The 26,353-nt window shown below is 40.1% G+C and overlaps 1 protein-coding gene across 2 annotated transcripts in view; it reads right to left on the minus strand.

Moving 5' to 3' along the window:
- Window positions 1–26,353, minus strand: part of edc4 (enhancer of mRNA decapping 4) — a 34,443-nt gene that overhangs the window by 3,074 nt on the left and 5,016 nt on the right. The window contains exons 7-29 of one of the 2 annotated variants that reach the window (XM_084733480.1): window positions 25,355–25,459; window positions 25,008–25,120; window positions 24,784–24,867; window positions 24,529–24,624; window positions 24,255–24,354; window positions 22,838–23,018; window positions 22,403–22,469; window positions 21,454–21,545; window positions 20,781–20,962; window positions 20,121–20,200; window positions 19,410–19,539; window positions 19,019–19,314; window positions 18,557–18,787; window positions 17,333–17,434; window positions 17,021–17,164; window positions 16,579–16,615; window positions 16,144–16,291; window positions 15,624–15,779; window positions 13,360–13,475; window positions 13,105–13,270; window positions 8,335–8,521; window positions 6,374–6,593; window positions 4,874–5,037 (exon numbers count right to left, since the gene is read on the minus strand). In XM_084733480.1, the coding sequence (XP_084589606.1) occupies window positions 4,874–5,037; window positions 6,374–6,593; window positions 8,335–8,521; window positions 13,105–13,270; window positions 13,360–13,475; window positions 15,624–15,779; window positions 16,144–16,291; window positions 16,579–16,615; window positions 17,021–17,164; window positions 17,333–17,434; window positions 18,557–18,787; window positions 19,019–19,314; window positions 19,410–19,539; window positions 20,121–20,200; window positions 20,781–20,962; window positions 21,454–21,545; window positions 22,403–22,469; window positions 22,838–23,018; window positions 24,255–24,354; window positions 24,529–24,624; window positions 24,784–24,867; window positions 25,008–25,120; window positions 25,355–25,459 (3,197 nt within the window). The remainder of the gene's footprint in view (window positions 1–4,873; window positions 5,038–6,373; window positions 6,594–8,334; window positions 8,522–13,104; window positions 13,271–13,359; window positions 13,476–15,623; window positions 15,780–16,143; window positions 16,292–16,578; window positions 16,616–17,020; window positions 17,165–17,332; window positions 17,435–18,556; window positions 18,788–19,018; window positions 19,315–19,409; window positions 19,540–20,120; window positions 20,201–20,780; window positions 20,963–21,453; window positions 21,546–22,402; window positions 22,470–22,837; window positions 23,019–24,254; window positions 24,355–24,528; window positions 24,625–24,783; window positions 24,868–25,007; window positions 25,121–25,354; window positions 25,460–26,353) is intronic. The other variant, XM_084733479.1, reaches the window with a different exon arrangement.

A 26,353-nucleotide genomic window follows, 5' to 3' on the forward strand; every position in this document is an offset into this window, starting at 1 on the left:
AATTCAGTATTAATTTAACCAAAACATAGACTAAAGACTAAAGCTATGACTGAAACATTGACTATAATGACCAAAATTATCCACTGACTAAAACAAGACTAAAATGTGAACTAATTACAATTTCCAGTAAGCAGCTAAGCCTCAAACTATATTAAAAGTTCTTGTCAAAATTAACAGTAGAACTACAGTCTCTAGCTGTGAGACCAGCTCAAGAAAAAACAGGATGATAAAAATGTAACTTAGCAATTTTTTTCTCTTTTCTGTTCTGTGTAGAGAAAAAAACATGAAATAAAAGAAGTTTAAAATCTGCAATCTGAAACCTCATTCATGCAGCTATAAAAGCAGTACAAGGATAACTTGCATAGTCTTTGTGTTTTGACCCTTCGAGCAGCTGCAGGGGACAGAAAAGAAAGGCTGGCTCTATCAATGTCTCAGCAATCTTTCGCAGTTTGAATGTCAAGCGCCGTCCTTGATTACATTCCCGTGTAACCTGTGTTTTCGCTCAAATATCACGGCAGGAATTGAGTCGTGCCTCCGTCACCTGTGTCCCGTCCTCTTGCTCAGACTGCACTGCATTTAACAGCTCGATTAATTGTTTTAGTCAGACATCTGGTGGTCAAACAGTCCAGCAGAGCTCTATTTCTGTTCTGCTCTCCCACCCTCACTGTCTTTACAGTTTAAATGACCATTCATCTGCACGGACCTGATCCCAGCCTAACATTAGAGCCGGTCCCACATCGCCAGCTGGCCTCCAGCCAGAGTTCCCCACGACACACACACACTCTCACACATCACAGGTCTATCAAGGTCCTAACTGCCAACGCACTCTTTAAAAGGCACATTTAATGTCACTGCACCTAACACCACAGATACTGACTCGCTAGTTAAAGGGATACTTTGTGTTTTTTGAAGAGGGATTGTATGAGGTACTACCTATAGTCAGTGTATTAGCTACAGTAGATGGTGGTCAACATGACCCAAGTTTGGAGAAGCATCAGGAGCATCAGTGTAGAAAACTATGCAATGTACTGCTGTGGACAGAGTCAGCAGAAAAATGCATTTTAGTGTACGCCTTATTTAGAATATTTTCACCACTTAACCTTGCTGTCAGACAGCTTTTTCTGACAGCAAACCGCTGTTACATAAGTCACATAAAGCCACCAGACTCCACTGCAGTATCAGTAATTTTATCTCACAGAAAACAGGAGTTGCTGGTCCGCTGCTGCCTCCATCTCTTTGTGTTCTTGTGTGACTTCAGTGGCTTTCAGAGTTTATTTGGATTCACTGAAGTCACACAATAACAGAAACTAACAGACTGAGGCAGCTGTAGACCGGCAACTCCCGTGATCTCTGAGGTAAAGTTAGTGTTTTTGCCAAAGGAGTCTGAGGATATTGTGGTTCCAACTGGGCACATTGCATCTCCAACATAATTTTGAGCCATCCTCCATACAGTGTTTCCCTGCCTGATTTTGTTGACTCACTTAGAATTTGTTGATTTGATCTTTCTTTGTGCTTCTACCATGGCTACACAGTTAACAGTTTCTTTTTGGTTTGCTTTCATGATCAAGAGTCTGTAGAGGGTGTTTTATTTTGAAAACCGGATTCTCTGTGCTGTTGCTGTCTCTGACCTTCCTGCCCTGCGCGACCTGCTCTGCGCAGCTTGACACAGCTTCTGTCAAAAATAGACTTAGAGTGTGTATTCTCTGCAGAGTAGAGCCACTTCTGGGACACGCTGCAACGCCTCTGCTGGAATCACGAGCATTGTCCAAGAATGGCCACGACCAACCATGCTACAGCCAGAACGCAATGCAGCCGTGCACGGAGGAATCAAGCATGTACAGTGGTCTCCTGCAGAAAAAAGCCATCTGACAGCAAGGTAAAGCTGTGAAAATGTTCTAAATAAAGTGTTCACTCAAACTAATGCAGATTTTTTAAGGTGGCTAAACTATGCGGATGCTGTCCTTAGCTTCCTACACAAGTACTCCTGCTGCTTCTCCAAACTGGGGGCATGTCAACAAACTATTAACTAGTAATATAGGTAATATGCTGACTATTGTACCTCATATAACCCCATTTCAAAAAACCTGAACTATCCTTCAAGTTCTTGCAGGATATAACCTGCCAAATAAACTGTGTCCAAGCATTTTAAAGCCACATTAAGTTGCTCCTCAGAGTCCAAACAGTGGTCTTAAAAAACAGTAATGACCCTGCTAATGATCCTGGCTGGTTCCAACAATCCTACCACTGCTTTTCTTTCTCTTTAGGAATCTTTCATGGATTCTTCTAAAGATACTATCAATCAGAAGTACAGAAAAAGAGGGCTACTTTATCTTGTGCAAAGCCTCAAAAAATATACTGTACGACTGCCTTATCCCACGATTAATTGACTTGTAATTACTCATGAGAGCACAGAGTTTTTCTGTACGGCTCGAATAAAATTAGCCGTTTAAGTAAGTAAGGCAGCAGTGAGAGGACGTTAAGAAGTTTTGTGATTTATTCTGTTTTGATTCTATCTACTATACTTCCTCGCACCAAAACCTATCCAACCATGACTGCTCTGTCCTAATAATGCCTCAGACCGAACCACATCCTGCTGCCCTCATATCTCTCTCTCTCTCTCTCCAGATGGCGCAGAGCGGCACCAGAGGACCGTATCAGCAGCAGTAGGCAGCTGCAATGTAAACGCAGAAGCAGACAGGTGATTCTGACACGGAGCGGTGCTGTAAAGGGACTCTGATAGAGCATTTGGAGGTTTTCTTGGTGTGGATCAAACGAAAGGAAAAGGGATGCAGGGATTCATATAAGAAAGGATAAAGCGAGTGAGGGGGGAGCTCTCACAACAAATATTCACGTCTTGAGAATAACACCACAACACTTTGCTCTTAAAAGAACAGAAAAATCACAGAGTAAACGATAGGCTAAAAGATGTAGGACATAGGGACGACATAGAAAGAACAGAACGATAGAGAGAATCTAAAAATTGCAAAGCTATTCGCAGGATCACTGGCACTCCCCGGACAGCCATGTAGCTGGGCTACAGACGGAGCAGGGTGATGGGGTCAGCAGTTTAGCACCGTTTAGCACTCAGGAGACAAGGAGTAATGGACATACAATGGAGATGAGATGTGGAGCAAAAGTTTAGGCAAAGACAGGCTTTTATTGCTGATGGACAAGCTCAGGATCCTGCTTGTGTGGGAGAGAAGGCATGTAATGGAATTCAAAACGTGTTCACTGCTGCCGCTTTCTGAGAAAATGAACTTAAAATTAAGACGTTTTGGAAAGAAGTAAGCTTGTACAGTTCACAGGTTTTTGATTAAACCCACTGACATTTTCCAAAACTGCAAATTATGCCTGCTGCATTGCAAGACAGGTCTTACATCAAACTACACTGGTGTGTGATCCTGCGAGTAATGTGAAAAGTGTACAGGTAAGAATGATCAATGTTTACATTATTTTTAATTAGAAAGAATGCATGTATTTCATTTGTTAACATTATGCAGATCTCACAAGACATTATAAAAGTACTGGTCTCCTTTTAGAAGATATGTAGAAACTTTTGCTTAATTACGTCTCCTCTCTGAAGAGCAAATTAACCTGGTACCTTGTTTTCTGTTTTACAAGAACTAAAGTGTTAGGACACTACAGCTGAGAACCTACATAGTCTAACTTATACAGCTCATAAATAGCATTTTAGTTTTATTTTTCATTTATACATTTTTATTTACTTTTTGGATATATGCGTATTTTGTCTATTTTTCCTCCTGGTTTCTTTAATATATGTATTTTCTGTGTATGTATGTATTTCTAAGCACATACAGTATACTTAGTTACTACTGTTCGTGTCTAATGCTTGCTAGACTTACACGTACCTACTTTAGGTGTGCATACACACTGACCTTGGATGGGATGGGGGGTGGGAATGGGGAGGGAGACTCAGAGATGTTACTCGTACATCTGTGCCTAGTCTTTCATATAGAGAAATCTAAAAGTGGTATACATGGTGCTGTGTCAAAGGAGACAAGGTTAAGCACAATATTGTACAGGGGTTCGTTCATTATCCTTCAGCTATGAATAGGTTTACAAACATGAGAACACATTTGTTTCTTTTTTAAGCTGTGTATTCCAGCCACTCACTGATGTTTCATAGTTTTTTTTTTTAATTATAAACCTGCAAAGTACAAAAAAGCAACTGCATTTGCAAGAAAAATTAAAGGTAGATAATGAAGACGAACTGACATCTTAGATCATTTTAATAGCTTCAATACTTTTGATACTGTAATTAACTGATATCGTATCGACACATTTGACAAGTGTAGGGAAGGCCTCTGCTTACAATCATTCAATTTTTATTCTCCCATATCTCTGATACCGCCATCATCAAGACAGTCCATATTTCAACATAAAGCTGCAACAATCAATCCATCATTAATAGTTAAATGAACCGCCAGCTATTTTGATAATCGATTAATCAGTTTGAGCCTTTTTTTTAAAGAAAAAAAATTCTCCATTTCAAAGATCAAACAACTGATTGATTAATTGTGAAAATAATCAGCAGATTAATCGACAAGAAAAAATCTCATTAGTGTCAGTCCTGTGACAATGAGAAAAGACATGTCCATTATGAAGTCCACTCTGTGTCCACAGTGTTTTGACATTCAGCTTGTGTCTACAAATGATCCACAATGAATCCACACTGGAAATTTACACACTGACTGTTTGCTCCGAGCCCTGAGGAGATCTGCATAATCTTCAAGTTGGGAATACTGTTATTATGGATGCGAGCTAGTGAAATGGAAAATCACATACTGAACCAAGGAGGCATCTGCAAAAAAAAAAAAAAAAAGAAAAAAAAAAAAACCTTGTTTTTCCTCACCTGATTTTGAGCTCAGAGCGCGTTGTGAGGTTGGAGGAGAGCTGCTGGATGAGCGACAGCAGCACGGGCTGGCTGAGAGGGCACGGGTGCTGACCAAACACCTGCTGAGAGTCGATGGTCTCGCACACATACAGCACCAAGTTCAGATCTGTTGCTGAAAGAGCCTGCGGGAAGTAAAAGAAGGGGCTTTTTATAGATAAAAACATGAAACCAAAGTTCAAATATCTCTTTCTCTGCAATAAATCTACAAGAAAAACATTCTTGTACCGCTGCAGTCGCCTTAGAGAAAGGACTAGTCCACCGACTTTCACGCACATATTACTTTTAAAACCAAGGAGAGAAACATTTGTAAGGACAGTTTTGCTGTCATATTTCCTGTTACCGTAATAAAGCTTTCCATCCACAACAATCTGCAAGGAAGTAAGTCAGAGATTCTAATGAAAGTATAAGCTTAGGCTCGTCTGTTGGTGTTAAAGGGATAGTTTTATTATTATTTGATTATTTATTGATTTTTTGATGTGGGGTTGCATGAGGTACTGATCCATAATCAGTATATTATCTGTATAACAGATGGCAGTCAGCACATCCCCAGTTTGGTGAAGCAGGAGAAGTACTGGTGTAGGAAGCTAAACAATGTACTGCTGTGGACAGCAGCAACACATATTTTAGTCACCTCAAAAAATCACTATCAGTTTAAGTGTATGCTGTATTTAGAATATTTGACCTGCTATATTTTTGCATCAGACAGTCTTTGCTGATGGAACATTGCCGTTATAAAAGCCAAATATCCTAATTTGGCTTAGATAATGGTGGTTTCTTGTCAGGAAAGGGTGCCTGATAGCAAGGTAAAGCAGTGAAAATATTCTAAATACAGTATACTCTTAAAGTGATTTTTGTAAGTGGGTAAAATCCGTTTAGCTGCTGACCCTGTTCTCAGCAGTGCAGTGCTTAGCTTCCTACACCAATTCTCCTGCTGCTTCTCTGACTGCCATCTACTGTAGATAACACACCGACTATAGATAAGAACCTCAAGTCTAAGGGTTAAGAATTCAACTATATGCAAATAAACATGGATGATGACAAAGAGTCAGAGAGACTGAAGTAGAGGGGATGGAAAAAGTACAAGGAAAGAGTGGTTAGCCACTTAGAGCAGGTTCAGGTACAAAGCCACTTAGCAGAAAATGCATAATGAGTTTCTGCAGCAAAGCTAATGCACCAGTGGTGTCTGCAAGTGGGACTGTGTGAAGTAGCTGCAGCATATTTGCTTTCTGGGCCTTGTGGTCCTTGAGGGCTTTTTGTGTGTGAACTTGCATGTGAATCAGTTTGCACTCATTAACAGTTGGAAAATACAGTTCAGCTGCAAAGACTGGAATATGAACACTGCTACACCCTGTTATATATCCCTGTGTGTGTGTGTGTGTGTGTGTGTGTGTGTGTGTGAGTGTGTGAGTGTGTGTGTGTGTGTGTGTGTGTGTGTGTGTGTGTGTGTGTGTGTGTTACCTGCTGAAAGGCTTGGTTGAGCTGGCCTTGCTGGAGGAGCTGCAGGATGTTGGCCTGCTGTGTCTGGTAGTCTAGGTGTGCTGTGGGGACGGGTGTGCCGGCCGCTGACCTCATTGCCTGCATGATACTGGAGGTGACCACTGCCTGCTGCTCCTTCATCGCCAGGCTCACCTCCCCTTTGACAATTCGCTGCACATGGCTAAGAATAGACTCCTGCAAACTGGAGAGGAGAAGGACAGAAAGAGGGTTTAGCCTTCATATTGGATCCATTTTCATCCACTATGCTGCACTGGAGCAGGCTGGCTACGTCAAGAAACAAAGAGCTTGTAAGCTACTTCTGAATGTAATAGTATCAGGAGGAATTCCCTCATTCAGTTACTTTTTGGAATGTGATCTTGTCTCTATGTTGGCGCAAACTTTGATATAATTTGATGTTATTAACATACAAGCTATTACTCTTAAGATTTGAGAGTTTTAGTTGGCCAACTACTTTCTCTCTGCTCCGCCCCCGACAAATCTATAAACTCTAGAGGCCATGAAATTAATTGCAGAGGGAACAAGAGACTGGATCGAATTTATGTTCTTACATTAGCCCCAGGATTAAGCTTTGCTTGTTTCTACTCTCCAATCCATTACGCACCTGCTCAATAGGCAGTGGATAAGGCCAGGGCTGCAGGCACAGGCATCTGCTGATATGCATATCTGATATTCAAAATATCCGCTTCGAATGTCAATCAATGCTATCAGATCAATCACTGTGAGTTATATCAGTTAACAGCAGGGTGGATTCATTTCAATCCTGATGGTTGCAGCTCATCAAACTGACTGGGTAATGTCAGTGTTTAGTTTTTAGTATTTAAAGGGAGACGTATTATGCTCATTTCCAGCTTAATATTTTTATTCAGGGACTCCACTAGATTAGCTTTGCATGATTCACAGTTCAAAAAGTTCCTTTCTTAATCACATACTGGCCCTCTATGCAGCCGCCTAGTTCATCCTGTGTCAGAAACAAGCTGTTTTAGTAGCACCTGTGCCTGTCAATACCGCCCAATCCTGTTGCCGGTGTGCTTGATGGGATATGACAGCTAAGGGGCACTGACTTTGTTGAGACTGATCTGACTGAACTACTGTACAAAAACAACTTTATCCACTGATTTTAGTGAAACTGGACCATAGTTTGTGGAGAGAATAACTTCAATTTAAGAAGTTTCCTGATGGACAGATAGCTTTATTTGTTGCTAAAGTAACTGCTAACTGCTGCTAAATGTAGCTGCCGTCAGCTCACTGGCCCAGTCAGCTGACTCTGCACAGAGCACCAGGCAGAGTGTTGGTGTTTACACCGCTAGCACAAGAGCTCTGGACTGCTGGCAGAAGGTTTTCAGGCCTGAGGCGGGAAGACCCAGCGGGGACAGTCAGCTAATAAGACCACTAACTGAGCTAAGCAGCTAACGGCAGCTAAGCTACAGCAGCAGTTATGACCAATAAAGAACTCCACCACAAGCCAATGTCAGCTTAATGAATCAAGGAGTAAAAACATGCTGGAGAAACTGCAGTCAGAGCAGTCTGAAGCCTGAGCTTTTTGCTCACGGGGATTATTTTTACATATCTTTAGCTCATTATTGGAAACTTTGGCCACATTTAATATGAACATCTGACATTGTAACATTATATGGTTGAAAATAAGAGATATCATAGCAGGTCTCCTCTAAAAACTAGCGAACTGAACTGCATTGATGAGAGCAGGCATGCCGTGTCTGGTTATAGAATGATCCTATTTAGGGAAATATGTAAATGTAGTTAAATGACAGATGAGGAGAGGATTAAAAAATGTGGAAATGGATCAAGGAAGATTCAACTCTATTTAAGCGTAACAAAAAAAAAAAAAAAAAAAGTTTCAGTAGCAGCTTTCCAATCACAAGTGCCCAACAGTGTGATCGATGGGGGATAGTTCGGATACATACTTTCCCACCATCATCTGGATCTGGTGCTGGACCTCTGCCCGGACATTAGCTGTGATGTTATTGGCCAGCTGATCGGTGGAGCTTTGGAAACTGTCGATCATCTGCTGGAGCTGGCCAATCATGGGGTCCCGTGTCTCCTGCTCTCTCTGCTTTCTGTTCTTCATATGGGCCTCAAGCTGCTGGATGTCTACAAAGATGAAAAGTCAACAGAAAATTTGTTCTCCCCCTCACACAATTAACTACATTAAGAAACCTTCCAAGCACAAAAAGACAAATGAATAGCCACTGAAGAAAGTTCTAGCATGTTAAACATTGAAATATTTTCTCGGGACCACGTTGAAAAGGTCAGTGTTATTGGAGTTACATTTGTCAGGATGCCAGAAACAACTCCAGTGGGACGCCCATATGTAAAATGTAAACAGGAAGTCGGCTGCTAAAAGGTTAGCCATAACAACTCAGCCCCATAAGCTGATGATAAATCAGGGCTAGTGTTCAATAATTTATCACTTTCATGCAAAGCAAACCACAGAAATCTGAGCTTCTATATACTGTAATCAAACACTCCTGCACTAAAAAACTGAAGGTTTTCAACAGAGTAGTCTGCAGTGCTGCCATTTATTCCAACTATTATTTTGTTCAACGACAGACACATTTGAATTAAACATGTCCTGCTGTAATTCAATCCAAAAGACCCCTTTTTTGCTGGTAAACACAATTTTATTTTTTGTGGGCGGAGCTCAAACAGAAGCAAAACTATTTAAAATAAATTAAATATGTTAGCTCACACTAGCCTGCAAGTTTTGTTGGATTGTTTCTTATCAATGGTTTAAGAAAATACAAACTCCTATGTACGATAACTCACTCTCCAGGATTAAGGTGATTAAGAATTAATTAAGACCAGTCTTTAGAATAGACTTACATCGGTTACACCAGACAGATTCAAGCCTAGTCTTAACTATGCCCAGAGACCCCACAAGACTATGGCTTTTGCCCAGCAGCATGATTTGCTACGATACATCAAGAATATTCTGCTGTCTTGCTGATTTGTCGCTCATCATTTCTAATTTGCTGCAACATTATGGAAGATCAAAGATAAAGAAAAGGCAGTTTCATCTCACATTGAGTAGGGGCTGAACTAATATCTGTATTAATCAGGTTAAATTTTGACTTTACACTGGCTCCTGACTAAGTGTATGATTTAAACCTGGTCTCAGCAAGAAGTAGGCTTAAGTCTAGATGGTGCCATTGGAACTATTTGTTTGGGCTTAGAAAGCCATGTTAAGACCAACTTAAGTAGTCCTGTTGGTGCAACCGGCCCCCAGACATTAACTTGAATAAGTTAACATTAAGCAGTGGGACCACACTAGCTGACCTGTACATGCTCACTCAATGGATTTACGATCTTTCTACAATTGTGTGTTAGGAGATAGAAAAATAAAATGACATATTCACATATTCATCCTAACTTAATGGTCAGTATGATTAAAAGGCACTGCTCTGCATTCACAGGCACAGCATACACCCACTGGGCTAGAGGACAGTGCTGGGGGAGCCAGACTATTTTAACATTTAACTCAGTGAATTAAGGATTAGGAGTTTTATTTTATTTCCGTTTGTGTTGTTTAAATAAAGTATGGAGTCAACATGCCAATTAAAGCTTGTCTTAGTTTGTGTGAGAATATTTGCCTTCTTAACATTTCATCTTTTCGCGTGTAATGACAGTTGTCTTGGTTTTATATGCTAGGGATGGGCACGATTAATCGATGATCGATAATTGATCATTAAGAATTTTGTCGATCACGTAATTTTTTTTCGATTTTTCGACAGTGTTAAACAGAGTTCATGTAGTGTGCGTCGAGAAAGCAATGTAATGAATTTCATTATGTGGCGGTAGTAAAATATCCCACCAGCGGGGGGCGATATAGCAGAGAAAACCGCCTGCGAGCTGACTTCTGCCCTGCCGCCGTATCTGAAGGTAGTAAACATGAAGCGTGCACGGCGAACAAAAACAAGTAGGTTAAGTAAGCTATAGCCCAGGACAGTTACAACCGTAGCCTTCATGTAAACCTATAGGCCTATAATGTGTTATTGTTATGTGGGACCTTCCTCTCTCAGTCGTGCCTTCTGGCAAAAAAAAAAAAAAAAGGTCAGCTGCGAGTCTACTTTGTTCTTTGATTAAATGACTATTAGTTAATAATATGATGTTTTATTTTTGTGTTTAAAAGAGGCGAAATGTAGCCTATTTATTTTGTTTTAGAGAATAGCCTACTGGCTCTTATTTTGTTAAGATCCCGAGTCCCGACGCCTCCGCGTAGGTATATTTCTATTGTTTAACAGTTAGTAACAGCACATTTAAATTGTAAATCGCGCAAGACGTGGATTAAAGTTCTCCTTAAATTATTATTATTTATTATGATTTTTTATTCTGTCTAAAAGAGGCGGAATTGTATTTTGTTTGAGAAAATAGTACTGTCACTGGCTTTTATTTTGTGAGGAGTTTCAGCCCGACGCCTCGCGGTGTTTTGTTTAACAGTTGCACATTTAAACTGTAACCTAAATTGTGCAAGAGGATTGTTGGATTAAATTGAGAAAAATCAGACTGCCCGTGGTATTTTTAATCATTTTTTCTATCAGACATTTCTTAATGATTAAATCGATAATTGATCGTTAATTCTCATGATTATCGATCAAAAAGTTTGTCGAAAATGCCCATCCCTAGTATATGCTATGTGATAAAACTGCCATTTTGAGCCATTACTACTTCAGTCTACTGTTCTGAGATGATTCATGTTTTTTGCCTCCAGCTAACACCGTGCATATAATATTTTATTCAAGATAAAACTTCAAATGCAATGACCCCCCCATATCTACATACATAACACCTGTGCAATTCCATGTATCAGACAAAGACCTTGCACCCACAACAAAGAGAAAATCTCAGCATAAAAAAAAACACAGCTGAAGGCTTGCGCAGTAACTAGATGGCTATGCAGATGTTGATGCAGTATTCACAAAGTTACAGTCAATATTTACAAACAAAACACTAAACCCTGAATTTGATCATGGATTAAATTTAAATTGGAACAAGCTAACAAGAGCTCACATGCACAGAGGGTTGTTGTGGTCTCTGTATTTACCGCAGGCTAACTGTGTGCGTCTCCCCTCTGTACACATTATGACAGCCTTGGTAAATTTTAAAAAACATCTAGCTGCCAGCTTACGGGGGGTGGGGGGGTTGGGCATGAGCACAATCTCAGAATAAATAGACTGCTTATCAACACATCAGTGGCCTGGCTCCGTCTGAAAAGGCATCATTACAAAAGCTGTCCCTGAGCTTTCTGAATGAGATGCTTATTTAATTAGACTTTCAAATAAACAGACCCTGATTTCAGAGCTAGATACAGGAAACAAGCAACAGTTCAGAAGAGCGCACCAACATTAAGTGTCTCAATGAGGACACCAACCATTGCACACCACCAGAACAGCTTCAAGGGACACATCCAGTGTGACATCCACTGAATGGATGTTATGTCTATTTCCACAGCATCAACAAGCCAAAAAAACAAAACACTGTGTAAAACATAAATATAAACATGCAATCATTTGCAAATGAACTGTCTTTACAAAGTGTTTCTGAGCCCATGTAGTAATATCCTTTAAACAATCATGTGTTTCACAAAGAGTTTTTTTTTGAGCATTCTACAACTTTCACAGTCTTTCAGTTGCCCCTGTACTACATTTTGACATTTTTAATTCCATTAAACAATTACACATTCTGCTTTTCATGTGTGCAGTGTGTCTTTAGCTTCAGTCGATTAAAAGTCATTCAGCATATAAAGAATTAACAACGATTGTAATTTTTAATAATTTAGGAGTAAAGCTCATGTTTTGGGAATACATCAATAAACTGTGTAAAACTGGTGGTGCATTGTAATATAAAACTGTGTTAATACAGTTTTAACAAGAAAAAAAATCTGATGATGCATGTTTATGTCTAAAATAGTAGGTCTAGAACTCCAGGCTAACGTCTGGAATTTGAGCATCTAGAACAGCAGGGGCTCTACAGGTTGATGATACTGAGAAAACTGCCAGCAGCAACACCAGAGGCCAAGATATCGGCCCATTCTAAACAGACACGTTTTGAACAGGCGCTGTTGCGGGGACAAGTGCCAATACTAATTACCAGTAGGACCTCGAGTTGCAGTAGGTCATTTAGGTCAGTCCTTGCCAAAGACTGGGTCAGGACCTACAGGTGGGTCACAGGAGATTTTATGTGGGTCCCCAAATAAATAAAAGACTATGGAAGAAATTCTGCAAATTCAAGATTTATATTTGCAGTACATGATTTATAAAGCATTTGAAATGTGTTTGTTTTACTGATGAGAGTAAAACACAACAGCTTGTTAGTTTTGTGTAAAAGCACTTACTTTGTCTATTTATTTAGGCTAGAATGTTATTTTCCTGATGAGAGGAGATAAAGACAGTGAGATGGCCAGTTAACTCTAAATCAATCTATTTCTTACTCTTTTAAGTTTTAACGTGTGTGTGTTTTCAATAATGGTGGTGAAGAACTGGCAGTAAAAAATAGTCAGGAACATTCATTTAAGCGCAAGTGAACTCTTCAGAATTAATTGATGAGGTTTATTGTGATTTGTGTAGCAAAAAAAGTTGGAAAACACTGATCTAGGTCATATTTTGGTATTTCCACAATATTTTGGTTATATTTGTTGACAAAACCACAAATTTTGATGTGATATAAGATGGCCTTACATTCTTGTGTGCCTTGTTTGAAGCTGTCATTGATTTGTTGGAACATGGACTGGCAGCCTCTTTCAAAGACAGGCAGCACGATGCTCTGGAAGGCGTCTTTATAGGCTGCCTGGATGGGCCCCTGCATTGCTTCAGCTGCTGCTCGACCAATGGCGTCCGTTGTGTTCTGTAAACAGGAAGTGTGCACAGTTAAGGAGAGAGTAGGGGACGTTATAAAGATGTAGGATAGGACAGGATACATGATCAGCCACTTACCTTCGATTTGACCACCTTGGTGACATTGTCCTTCAGGGTGACCTCCACAGCAGTCAGTTTGGCAGCAATTGTATTGCTCATCTGACCCGTCACAGGCTCCAGACTCTTGGAGATCGCTACAGAGGGGAAAGAATTAGCAAGACAGATTAACCAGAACTCCCCTATAATTAGGCATGAGATCAAGGCTGGAGAAACAAAGACAGGAACATCTCATCCTCGAATTAGAGGGCAAGAGAGGCGAGGCAAGAAAACGTCTCTCCGAAGACTTCTTAATTTTAGTGTCACAGTCCAACACACCTCAACTGACTTTATTATATCTAATTCATCTTATGCCTCGAGTGATCTCAAGCCTTAAGATAACACTGTAATTTATTGATGTAAAGCTTAGTGTGCACTTCCAAAACAAAACTTTGCAGTGAAGATAAAACAAAGACAACAAAAAACAGTCAGTGGGCCAGATTTACATGCTAATCAGACTATGTTTACAGCTGATTCAGATCAGGGACATATTGATCCGATCAGTCAGATTGCCATCTGCACTGATACGAACCTTATTAAGTGAATATTAAATTGGCCATGACATTATTGATCCACATTAAATACAATTTATTGGTAATGTCCAGTGCTTTGGCTATCTATCAAAGTCACTCAGTGTCACAGCAATCCCAGTGCAGCGCTCATAATACACAGGGTGAAGTGCCACCCATTTAAGCAGCATTTAAAATATGATTTGATCAATGAAGAATTTTATTAACGGCTTCAAATGAGTCTTAATACACTCAGTATTTTTTCAGACAGTGTTTAACATTATCATTTCCTAAAATTACCTAAATTTTACCTGCTTTTTGAGTGTTTTCTTGCTGTCAGACTAGTCGACTAGTCTAAATTAAAATTTGTGTTTAATTGACAAGGAAATAAGCCACTAGGAACATCTCTAATATGAGGAGTCAAGAATTCATTCCTTTTTCCCCCCAGGTCTTTGCTACACTAAACTTCAATCACCCTACATTATTATGTTTTACAAGTAAGACGTTTAATGCCTTTCCTCATCATATATGATGTGAAAACATCAGATTTCCACTCAGTCAGAGAAAGTAAAAGTGTGCATTCTCCCTTTCTATCCCTCTTCTCTGCTTCCATCACAGTCAGTTCTGTCATTTGAGTGATTTAGAGACTCCGTTTGTAAAGTTTACAGCCTGTCATGTTCTGTGTAAAAAAAAGCTCTGTGTAAAAACAAGAGTTGAAACTTGTTTACCAATCATACCACCTTAGTTTCATGTTCTCTCATCAGTTAACCAACACATAGATTTTTAATCACGATACAATATTCTATCTATTCTTTGGACAATGATGTGAAATTTGCTGACATCATGAAATCAATCTGATTCAGTTCATGAGTCTGCTGTCGATATTAGAAGATATTATATCCCTTTAACAAAATCAGGTGAATCTTAAGAAAGGACGACATGGATCCATATTTTCACTAATATATACATTTTATAAATAACTCTTCATATTGAAGAATCACAGTCAACTGAAGGGTTTCTGACTGATGATTCAAATATTAAATTTTCAGGGGAAGCTGTACAAATCAGGATAGTACTAAACACCAGCAGATACCCTGAAGAGAGAGGTATGGGTACAAATACTGGGGATGACTTAAAATATGGGCAATTCTCTTCATAAACTATCACATCTGTTTTGCAGAAAATTCTTCTAAGCACTAAAAAAGTGAAATAAAATTTGCCTACAAATGAGCACACAGAGCTGTCTGAGCTGATGAAATACACCAAGAAATCTGTTCTGCTTAGACTATAAACAATAGAAGTAAACACAATGAGATTAGGCAACAAAAAGCAAAATGAGGCACCTATAAGTGTCGTTAAGTAATGGTAAAAATGTACCTTTAACACAACTTATAAAGAGAGAAGATCTCTACACTTCAGCTCCTAAACCAAGCATTCATTTACAGGAAGATGATGGAGAGACCAGAGAAAAGAAACCAAGGACAGGAGACACCAGTGTGCAACATACGCAGACGGAAAAGACTGTTTCGATTAATACTTAAGAGCTTCCTCATCTGTAACTGGCAAACAATGAAATGGCGCAATACCACCATCGTCTGGTAGCAAGTGTGGATGACTGTTCAACAGCAGTTTACTTGGTATCAGTAGAGTAAATCTCTGTTGTCTCTCACTCTGTGATGTGCTGGTGTTCTTATTATTGGCCTGTGTTTCTCTCTGTGTGTGTTTGTGTCTCCTTACTTTGTGGGACAGTTTTCTTTATTTCCTCACGTAGCACTTTGTCCATTCTGTTGGTTAGCGCCGAGCTGAGGGCGTGGCTGAGCTGCTGGCTGAGTTGTTCCTGAAGCTGCTGCTGATGATTCTGACTCTCTGCCAGAACACGCTCTAGTCTGCGCTCTGAGGTGATGAAGTGTCAAGGCTCACAAGAATATGACGCAGAGGGCTCATTATCAAACCTGCATGCGTACTGTTGTAACAACTTTGTTGGGGGTTGTCAGAAAAGACATTCTTCTATATACACAGCATTTTTTTGTGGCCTTAGGTGACCTACTATACTTACTTCAAGTAGAAACGGAGTGTAGTTTCAGGTGTTCCAGTTAACTCCAGGCCTCACGTGTGCAACCAAAGAAAAATCAAGTTGCTACTGCCGAAGACTATTTTTTCCTAAATTCAAATTTAAATTTTAACAGTGGCATCACAGCTGTTCACCGAGCCTCAGGTACAGAGTGGGCTCGGTGAGTAAGATGAGACTGAAGGATACGTTCTTGTTCCTGGTGGTTGGTCAGGACGTGCTCTACCTGAGCCATAATGGAGCTCTGCATGGCTTCAATCTGTCCACGCAGCTCACTTAACTCCCTCTGCTGGCTTCGCAGTAGCATCAACAACTCGTCCTGTACTCCTGCATTCATCTGTGACGGGGGAGTGGTGGAGAAAATGATTGAAAAGAAGACAAACTGGATGATGGGAAAATCACTGGATATGACAAATGGCAGCTTAATAAGATTATAGCTAAATCTCTCCAAGTTTGCTTTGCGTTTTGTGATTTGTGATTTTCCTGTCCCCAAAAAATCAATTACTAGTTAAAGTTAGGTGCAATGTGTTTTTATTTTACAATACAAAATACCTTTTCGAATTCATAGTTTTATTGTAGTAGTTAGAAACATAGAAGCAACAGATAATGTGGTGATCAACTCACCTGACCAGGATCCATTTGCATGGACTGAGACGATTCACTGAGGAAAAAGGAGAAAGAATGTTCAAACAGTAATACTCAGCCCAATGATTTATATATATATATATATATATATATATATATATATATATATACATATATACATATATATATATATATATATATATATATGTGTGTGTGTGTGTGTGTGTGTGTGTGTGTGTGTGTGAATGTGTGTATGTATATATGTATATTTATAGGTACTGTACGTATTTTATTCTGTTTGTATGGCCCCTACATCACATTAGATTTTAATTTTAAGTTTAAGTTAAGTTTTAATTTCAAGTTAGTTCATGCTTGAAATCATGAACACCTTTTAAGCTACATGACACACACTTAAGTACTGCAAAAAATGTTTTTATTCCATGCCCACTTTGAACTCCTTCACTGTCAAACATCAGCATACCCATCATCTTTCTTGGTCTTCCGCTTTAGTTTTGGCGAGCCTCGTGGCGACGTCTTCCAGTCCTTAACGGGTAGTCTGTGAGAAGAGCGAGTGCCACAGTTCCCTGAGGATGATGCCAGGCTGGCAACCTCATCGTCAGGGTCACTGGGTCAAACACAGGCAGATAAGTCAATATAATCTAAACATTACCGAGCCTAAAAATAAAGTACTTAATATGTGTCTGCGCCTCGTTTTGTTTTTTCTTCTATCTAGATCTCTAGACGTGTGTTTGTTTGCAGAAAGAAGGAGATGGTGTGTTAAAATGTATGTTACCTCTGCTCTGCACCAGCATCCTGACTGTCGTTCTGTGTGAGGTGATAGGAGTGGCGATGGTACGGAGAGCTCAAATGTCTGTCCTTCGACTCCTCTCTTGAACTACAACACAGTAGACATCAATACCATATTATCTCTATGCTTTATGCAACTGCCTGTTTATGTTAATGTGTGCCTATGCCCAGTTTTGATCAATATTGTTCACCATTATATTCATGATTTAAGGGAAAACATATTTTGATTGCATTTTCACATTTAAATAAACAGAGCACCACTTTCACTTTCATGCTGTGCTACATTCCTGCTAACACGCAAACCTGTGCATCAAAATAAGACTGGTCCTTATTCACAGTACATTCTGCAGGAAACTAAATATAAATAAAACGGTGCCAAAACTTTTTGCCCAAAGTTAAATCAACAGAGCACTGCTTTTATGTTCACCCTGTGCAACATTCATGCAGTGACACACTGCAGCATCACTGTTATGGATGTCTGAGTCGATGCTGGATAAGGACAGGGATTCAATGAGATAATGCTGATCTTCACATATTCACCACACTGCAATTTGTGGTGGTTCAACAAGTTTCTTAGTTAACATCACTTTCCCTAAGGCCAAAATAATTCCAAACAACGGATGCTGAGCTCTTTCTCCTTCTGCTCCAGACATTAATTTTCATTTTTCCCGTCGGCTCTCTGTTGTACATAATTTCTCCACTCTGGACTGCAGCTGTAACATCCAGGAAATTTTGCACCTGCAATTTTTGCCACTGCGGGATGTGTGACTGTTAGTTTGGGGATTACTTGATTTTATATGCAGCAGAGGTTTCTGAGGAAAGAACGCATTTTACACATCAGTATTGTAGTCGTTCATGGTCATTTAATTGTGGACAGCAAACTCGTAATCAAGACTAATATTCCATCAATTGCGCAGATCTACTTGATGTACTTTTGACCTACTTGATGTTAAGGTTTTTGTAAATAGAGAGCAAAACTGGCTCACCAGTAAGCATTTTCAAATATTTGTAAAGGTACAAAAAAATTACCATCACACAAAAAGTAGGACTGTCAGAAACACTTGAGACACCAATCCAACTAGGAGTTTTACTTTTATTTTCCCAAACTAGTGGTGAGAGTGCCAATGAGATCTTAGAACTTTGTAAAAATCCTTCATGTAGATGTGTATGTTTATGTTTGGTAAATGTATTTATATGTGGGAATTCTTACCAGTCTCCAAGACCATTGTCCCTGAGGCTGTTCCTGGTTTCTCTAGTGATGTCCGGCGCGGCGGGCCATGGCGTGTGGCTAACGCTACCTTCTGAGGACCCTCCTCCAACCCCGGGATTCTCCTGTGATAAGGCGTTCTCAAGTAGAGACGGGGTGTGGCTGAGTCTGGGCTCGGACTCTACTGCCCCACCCACTGGTCCATCTGCACCACCAAGTTCGAGGGGGAGCAGGCTGAGACAGAAAATATACAAGTTTTGTTCACTTAGAAGGGCAATACAGTTTTTTTTATGTTTGTTTGCAGAATTTCTGCATGCTTTAAACTTCTGATGATCATTTTTCATACATGCTTGTTTTAAATGATCTTTTCTTGCTAACAGCTTCAAAGTTGCATATTTACTGTGGACATTAAGTCATCATTCATTTTTGATAAAACTACATTATTATTGACTGTAATCACCGTACCTGTTGTTGTTGGCTGTGCGTGGTGAGGTGAGAAGGTGCAGGGCAGATGCAGCAGAGGCCATGCTGTCTGTCTGAAGAGCAGAAAGAGGTAAGGGCTCCAGGCTGGACACTAGTCCGCGCTGAAGCTGCAGGGTCTGGGATGCGATCTCTGGCATGTCCTGGGACATGGCTGTGGAGGCTGACGAGATCACGTCAGGGGAGCGGGCCCTGGTTGGGGAGGCCAGCGGTGGCAGGAGGGGAGAATCCAGAACCTGAGGGTTGTCCAGTGCGAGAGGACCACTAGGAGAGGTTAAAGTCTGGAGATGAAGAGGAGGAGTGTCACAAAAAAAAAGATCCCGTCAGTCAGAGTATAAATTGGCTGATAGAGATAGGACAGTCGGTCAGGTCTTACCTGGAGGTTCTCCAGTCCAGGCAGCAGCACAGCAGAAGCAGCTCTAGGGCTGCTGGTGGAGGTGGAAAGTGTCAGACTGCTGCTGCTGTTCTCTGCTCTGTTAGGACTCTGACTGACATCATCCATAGCTCTGCACACAGTAACATAGACATACTGCAGTCAGGAATACATGTTCACACATGTGAATCGATTACTCAATTAATTGTTGCAGTTCTAGATATATTCATTCAGTGGTGATTAACAGAGTCTGGCTGGAAGGCTGCATCAAATGAGGCATTGTGGCAGCGTGTGGGCGCATTTGTTTGTGCTTTAGAACATAACTGCTGTGAAATGTTTTGAAAATTTTATTTCTTATTCTTCACCAGGGAGCCTTTTATGTATCAGATTTTATTTCTCAAGCTTGTGAGAGAAGGCAGAGTATTCCGTTTATGTCTGAGCTACTAACTGTAGCTTTGTATTGAAAGGAAAATGTCTGAACACTACAACTATTTGGTGTCTTATAAACCCATGATGGTTGGGCACTTTTTGTGTATAGTGATGCATCTAACTCATCTAATCTCTTCCCTCAACCCTAATCAGGACATAGATGACAAGAATGTTTTCACATTACCACATAAAATTTCAGTTGGAGATTCTACTACAGATACAGGTCATTTCAAAGCATTTTATAATGAGGTTATCTCATGATCTAAACTGCACAGAAAAGCTCACCTGTTGGTTGAGTCAGAGTTACTGCTGATAGCGGTCACGATGGTCAGACTGCTGGCACTGCTGCCAGGAGATGCCGGTACCTGGAGGGCAACAAAAGAAAAAAAAATAAGGGGATCCACCAGCAGCAAATGAAACGGATTTGGAAAATCACTCCTAAATGGTTAAAACAAATTATTTTCCTTGTCATACTGGAATACTGACATACATTGTTAGAAAGAGTCACATCACAACAGAACTGTCATGACAGTCACATTAATAATGAAAATCTTCAGAAAAAAAAAAAGAGAGAACTGTTTGTCTTCCTGGCTGTCACTTCAGGCATAGATGAAACTGAAAATCTTATTTTATCTTTGGCTGTCTGACTTTTACCTTCATGTACACTCAGATAAAGCAGGTCTTCAATGTGAATAGACTCTGTACTAACAGGGTTATGGTCTTGTGTCTGCTAAGAGCCAATACGTGGGAAGAGGTGCTATTCATGGGGCACGATGTTGCTAGGTGACCAATTAAAAAAAACATTTGAAACACGACATTCAAGTGTTTATGACAATTTTGCTGACTGTATGCTGGAGTGAAACTCAGACATCAACCAGACAGCCCACAACATTTGTTAATTAAAGACAGAGAGCAGAAGTTTACAAGGTTTGTGGGTGTTCCTACCGAAGTGCTTGGTGTCATAAAGGCATCGGGTGTCATTAGCTTGGGCATTGTCCCGCTGCTTGTACCCGAGTTTGATAGGAAGTCAGCTGGAGCAGGAAGCGATGGGATCTTCCTTAGGTCTGTCTGGGAGCCGTTTCCTGATTCCTTGTCAGAGCTCTGGTCAGTGAGATGGTCTGAAAACCCTGTTGGACACACAAAATGTTAAGAGTGCTTCTTGTGTGTGGCAACATTTGACATCAAAGAAAGCTCAAACACTAAGTGAATTTCCAGGATTTCCTCTAATACTGTACGTGTTACAAGTTCTGTAAAATCTAAGGTCAAAAATCAAAGTAAAGGACGGAGAGGAGGAGACGGTGAAATGAAAAGGGAAGATCAGAGAGGGAGTGGGAAGAGACTTTGAGCCAAGCTAAAGACTTTATCATAAAAGGTAAGGAATGCTCTAATAGCAGACACATGCATTTCTTAAAGCTTGTCAAAAATATTTATGTTCAGTTTTTTCTGTAGAAATTAGTAAAGGATAGACTTGCAACATGTTTGGTCAGTCAACTACTGTATTTAGTTACATACCTGTGTCAATAATATTTAATATTTTCCCATGATAATATAATGAACAAACATCATCCTATGTCCCATCCTGTGTGCTTTATTTTCATTTTTTGGGGCTGTGACTTACCAAAACCATCCTGAGAATCAGAGTGGGGCAGGAAAACAGCAGAGCTGGAACCCAAATTGGGCTGAAACCAGATCTGGACATCCTGCAGACTCCTGAAAACAAACACAGACACACAAATGTAAGCGTACCCTAATTATTAAGACAATTACACCCTTTTGCTTCTCAGTCAGACTTCACAGACATGTAGATGCATCCCAAAACTCCGCAATTCCATAACTGGAACTGGTATAGACAGCCACGTCCCTTCAGTTATGCCGCATTGGACCTTACTTCAGTAAAAGTATGAATGGTAGCCTATGGTGAGAGGCAAATTATTTTTTGATCCCATTTGATATTTGTTATGAATTATATACGTTGTTTGTCAATATAAGAGATAATTTTACAAGTCAAGCCACAATTTGTGGTAAGTTTGTCATGATTTAGTTTAGTTTAGTGTGAAACTGCTCAGTGAACTAGATCACGTCTTGCACAGTACAAAACATCACTTTCCTCTGACAATGTATTGTGTGAAGGCGCCTTCTTGTCATTTCTGTCTTCTTAAACACAAATATCTAAATGTTGCTGTGCGGTGAAACGCACTACCAATAGCCCAAGGTACCCAGAACTAAGTTTTTATAAGCTGCCAAACCAAAAAACTGAGCCTTTAAGACAACAAATGTGGGAAAGAATGGGAAAACTGTGACACTTAAACACCTAATTTGTCCACACAATCTGTAGAGGATGAAGCTCACTAAACTATGAAAGGCCAGACAGTTAACTTTGTTAAGTTAAATAATGATATTACCTGATGGTTCAATCAAATAATTGTAAATATCAAAATATTTCAGCAGGAGGACACACGCCTGACCGGTGCAGGGCTTGTTCATAGAACATAATAGGGGCGGCTGTTTTCAAGCTTGGTGTCCAGCCTAGCCTTAACACTGACATCAGGCAATGGGAGGAAACTTACTTAGTGTGAACACAGTAGAGTTTAATCTGGATGCCAGACTTTGACTCTGTGGGTCCTTGAGTGCCCTCTGGAAGAAAACACACACACAAGTAATGCTGTGTTAATTAAGATCAATACTGCTACATATTTAATGCAGCATTTAATTCAGCAGTGTCCCCACAAAGTCCCCAAATGAAAGCTGAAAGAAAATGAATAGCGTTTTTTAAAAGATAACTGTGTGTGTGTGTGTGTGTGTGTGTGTGTGTGTGTGTGTGTGTGTGTGTGTGTGTGCGCATGGTAGCCTTAGAATATCTAAATGATGAACAACATGCCTCATATTGACAGAAAAATCATGGTTTCAGGAAAGATCAAAAGACAACAGTAGTGAAAAGATTTTTGCGGTGTATGTGTGTGTGTGTGTTTATTATGTGTGTGTGCGTGTGTATACATGTGCACCTGTTGTCAGGCTCTCGCTCTCCTCCTCTGCTGGGAGGACCTCGGTGTGTCGCAATCGGCTGTGAGCAACATCCCGGACCCCGAAGCTGAGCACAGGGTGGGTGAGCAGGAACTCTGATACGGCTGTGAAAGTGGCTTTGCCTTTCTCCAGGTCCTGCCGTAGCTCCATCACATACAGAACCTGGCAAACAATGACATCAGCAAAGTATGAAAATAGGCACAGGATCAAGAGGTGATGTAGTTAGCAAGGAAAAGTGGTTTGGTCCAGAGACTCACCTCAAAAACAAATGGGCCAGTTTCACAGACAGACTGACTATAGTTCTGGAGAAAGTAGCCTTTTTAACAAGATTAACTCAAACAGTCTCTCTCAGCCCAAGATTTATTCTAATTAGTGTTTAAGTAGGTTATTGTTTATTTTCAGATTAAGGCTGTAGGTCAACTGAGCTGGTAGAAAAGTGCCAGGAAAATGCTTCAAATTTAAATCTATATTAAGGAATAAAGCTATAACATAGCTATAGAGCAATACTGTTTGTTAAAACAATTATTTGTGAACACAACCTCTTCAGCTCCACGGGGACGGCCACATCCCAGGCTGCCAATACTCTCTTCAGTTTTAAAGCTAGCTAACTTGTTGGGAGGTCAGCTAAAATAAATAACGTTTCCAAGTTAGTTATGATTGAGCGTGGGAATGGTGATCATATACTCCCTTCATATTGCCTTTATGATTACTTTTTTGGGTTTTTAGTCTTTATTGGACAAGACAGCTTGTAGATAGATAGGAAAATGGGGGAGAAAGTAGAGGGGAAGACATGCACCAAAGGGCCAAAGGCTGCATTCAGTTTCACTTTTATTCCTCTAGATCACACATCATGGTATGGAGTACCATGACTCAGGCTCTGTATATGGGCTGCACGTTCTACCAACTGAGCTGCCTGTGTGAGTGCTGGGGTACAGTTTGAATTAATCTTTAGTAGGGCTGCACAATTAACATAATTAACATAATACAGCCAACTCCAACATCAAAACCGCAAAACCAGAACCAAATTGCAAATTTTTGAAAAGGTCTTGTTCACCAGATGAAAGAAAAAAAGTGTTTTAGTACAATCATCAATGAATATCACAACATCATGATTTAATTTTTTTTCCAGTTAACATGAAATGTATCATTTCCACTAACTGTATCACACACTGCAATTTCAGTGAGAATAATGACAATATGACTTTTTTTTTTTACCAAATTGTGCAGCACTAATCTTTAGATTACTGCTTTCAGATGCTTCTATGTGGCATAAGTTTTGGGCCTCTATCAGCCCCTAAACATCCCCTGTCTTCCCATAAAAATGGCAGGAATAAGTGTGTGGTAGGGAGCAGTGGAGTGGAAAAGCTCAAACCACTAAGCTGACAATATTGTGCTGACCTTCCTCTGTACATCTGTCAGGATGAGATACTCAGCAGAGAGGTCCAGACTGGCCTTCAGACTTGGCATTACTGATGAATTGAACAGATCTGGAGAAAACCTAAAGAAATAAAAAAAACACCACCATTAGCAGTACAACAATGTAAATTAATGAGATATGCTTCAGATAGCAGTTACATTGGGGACAAAACAATTTGTTGGCTGTAAGGTCATGCCTTATTACACGTGACACAGGGCATTAAAAGGAGTTAAACTCATAATGATGGAGAAAAACCTGATGGTCTGTAAACAGGTCCAGGAAACAGTGCACCACATTTTCAGCTCCTGGTTCTGATCCGCTCCAGTTATCAGGAACCGCCAGAAAGGAACTCTACAAAGTACAAAGTAAAAGGAACCAGACATGAAAAGGAGAGGAGAAAAAAAGATGTAAATGAACTGCAATTCTAACAGCAACAGCCTCAGACGAATATACCCATGTCACAATTTTCTGAAAGTTGAAAGCTGTGTGTGCGTCATCGTGTACACTAACTCTGGGTCCTGCCTCTTGTGGTTATCACAGAAAAGAAGGCAGGAGAGGGGACGTCCTCCGTGAGGCCGCAATTCGTGAAGACATCTGGACAATAAAGAAGAAGAAAAGTAAAGAAAACAACAACTACAGACAAAAGATCACCTTACATTGAATTTACCTGATAAAGTGTAAAAATAGATGAGAGGGTAAATCAATGTTCATTTAAAAATATCCTCATTGCTTACCTCGGCTTGTCCTGCCCTCCTTCTATGTATATCTGCCAGAATTTGATATATCCGTCATGGCTGGCAGTGGCTAACACGGTTCCATCTGGAGACAGGGCCCCTTCACTGACTCGCTGAAGGGGAGAACATGGAACAACATACACAATCAGTACTGCAAGGAATAAACATCAAACCAACATACCAAAATATCATACTATTTTGTAAATCTTTTTACTCTGGTTTTACTTTTTCTAGTGACAATACCTAGCATCTTAAGAACTGAGCATGGTCCCCTAGGTTTCTACAGTGGTTCTGCACTGAATACTTGACAGTTAGCACAGCAGTTACTGTTTTATCCTGACCCCTACCTGGGTGTGTCCCTTGACTGTGATGAGTCCTTCTTTTAGATCTGTGGCATCGACAGGCCAACTGCTGTTGTTGGCTCTCAAGACTTCCAGGTCCCACACCTCAGCCTAGACAGACAGGAGGATAAAATTAGGAATGCAAAGTTCCCTTTGTTCTCTCTCCTGATATGATTCTGATACGGTAACAGAAATTTTTGAACTGACACCAGGGTTTTTGTAAAGGCAATTTCAAACTTATTATATAATGTATCACCTCAGAAAACATTGAGCTCTGCAAGTACCACCTGACTGTTCTGTGAAATTTACTGTCAACTTCACATTTAACTGTACTTCACTGTTTAACGCTTCATGTTCCTCTGAACAGAAACTCTCAGTCCTACTGTTTGTTTGGCTGTTAGTTCTATTAGTTGTAAGCTCAATCAGCTCCAAGCACACTGCAGGACTCTGCTGCCCACCAGCTGCTAACAAAAATCTAAAATTCTACACATTTTAATGCAGATTTGATTCTCACAATGCAGCGTTATCAGAGGAAAAAAAAGGGTGGGTCCCCTGTTGATACAGAGTCCTTTCAGATTTTTACATCTGAACCAAAACAACCAATTATGTATGCTTTAGCGCACTCACACACAGCTAGGGTAGCGACTGGCTAGCAGCAAGCATCAGGCTAGACTGTTTCAATCCAGTGACTAATAAAATGTACATCCATTTAAATTTGGGGATAGATGGATCAGTACTACTGGTGCATCTCAGATTCATCATATTTTTCATGGGTCTTGTGTTGAGTAGCCAGCCAGTGATAGTAAATGCAGTAACAGCATGACAAGACACACTCTGCTGTAGTCAGTGGTTGGTTCAGTTTATCATTTGCTAAGCGATAGTTACATATGCGTAAATAATATCAAAATCCCTTTCATCTCAGAGACATCCCAAGGAAGATCTATGGTCATCTCAAACACATTTTCATCACCAGGACAACAGGATGGATAACATGACATAAGGTGT

This window comes from Lutjanus erythropterus, chromosome 13 (assembly GCF_056507025.1).
Source record: "Lutjanus erythropterus isolate fLutEry1 chromosome 13, fLutEry1.hap2, whole genome shotgun sequence".
Lineage (NCBI taxonomy): Eukaryota > Metazoa > Chordata > Actinopteri > Lutjaniformes > Lutjanidae > Lutjanus > Lutjanus erythropterus.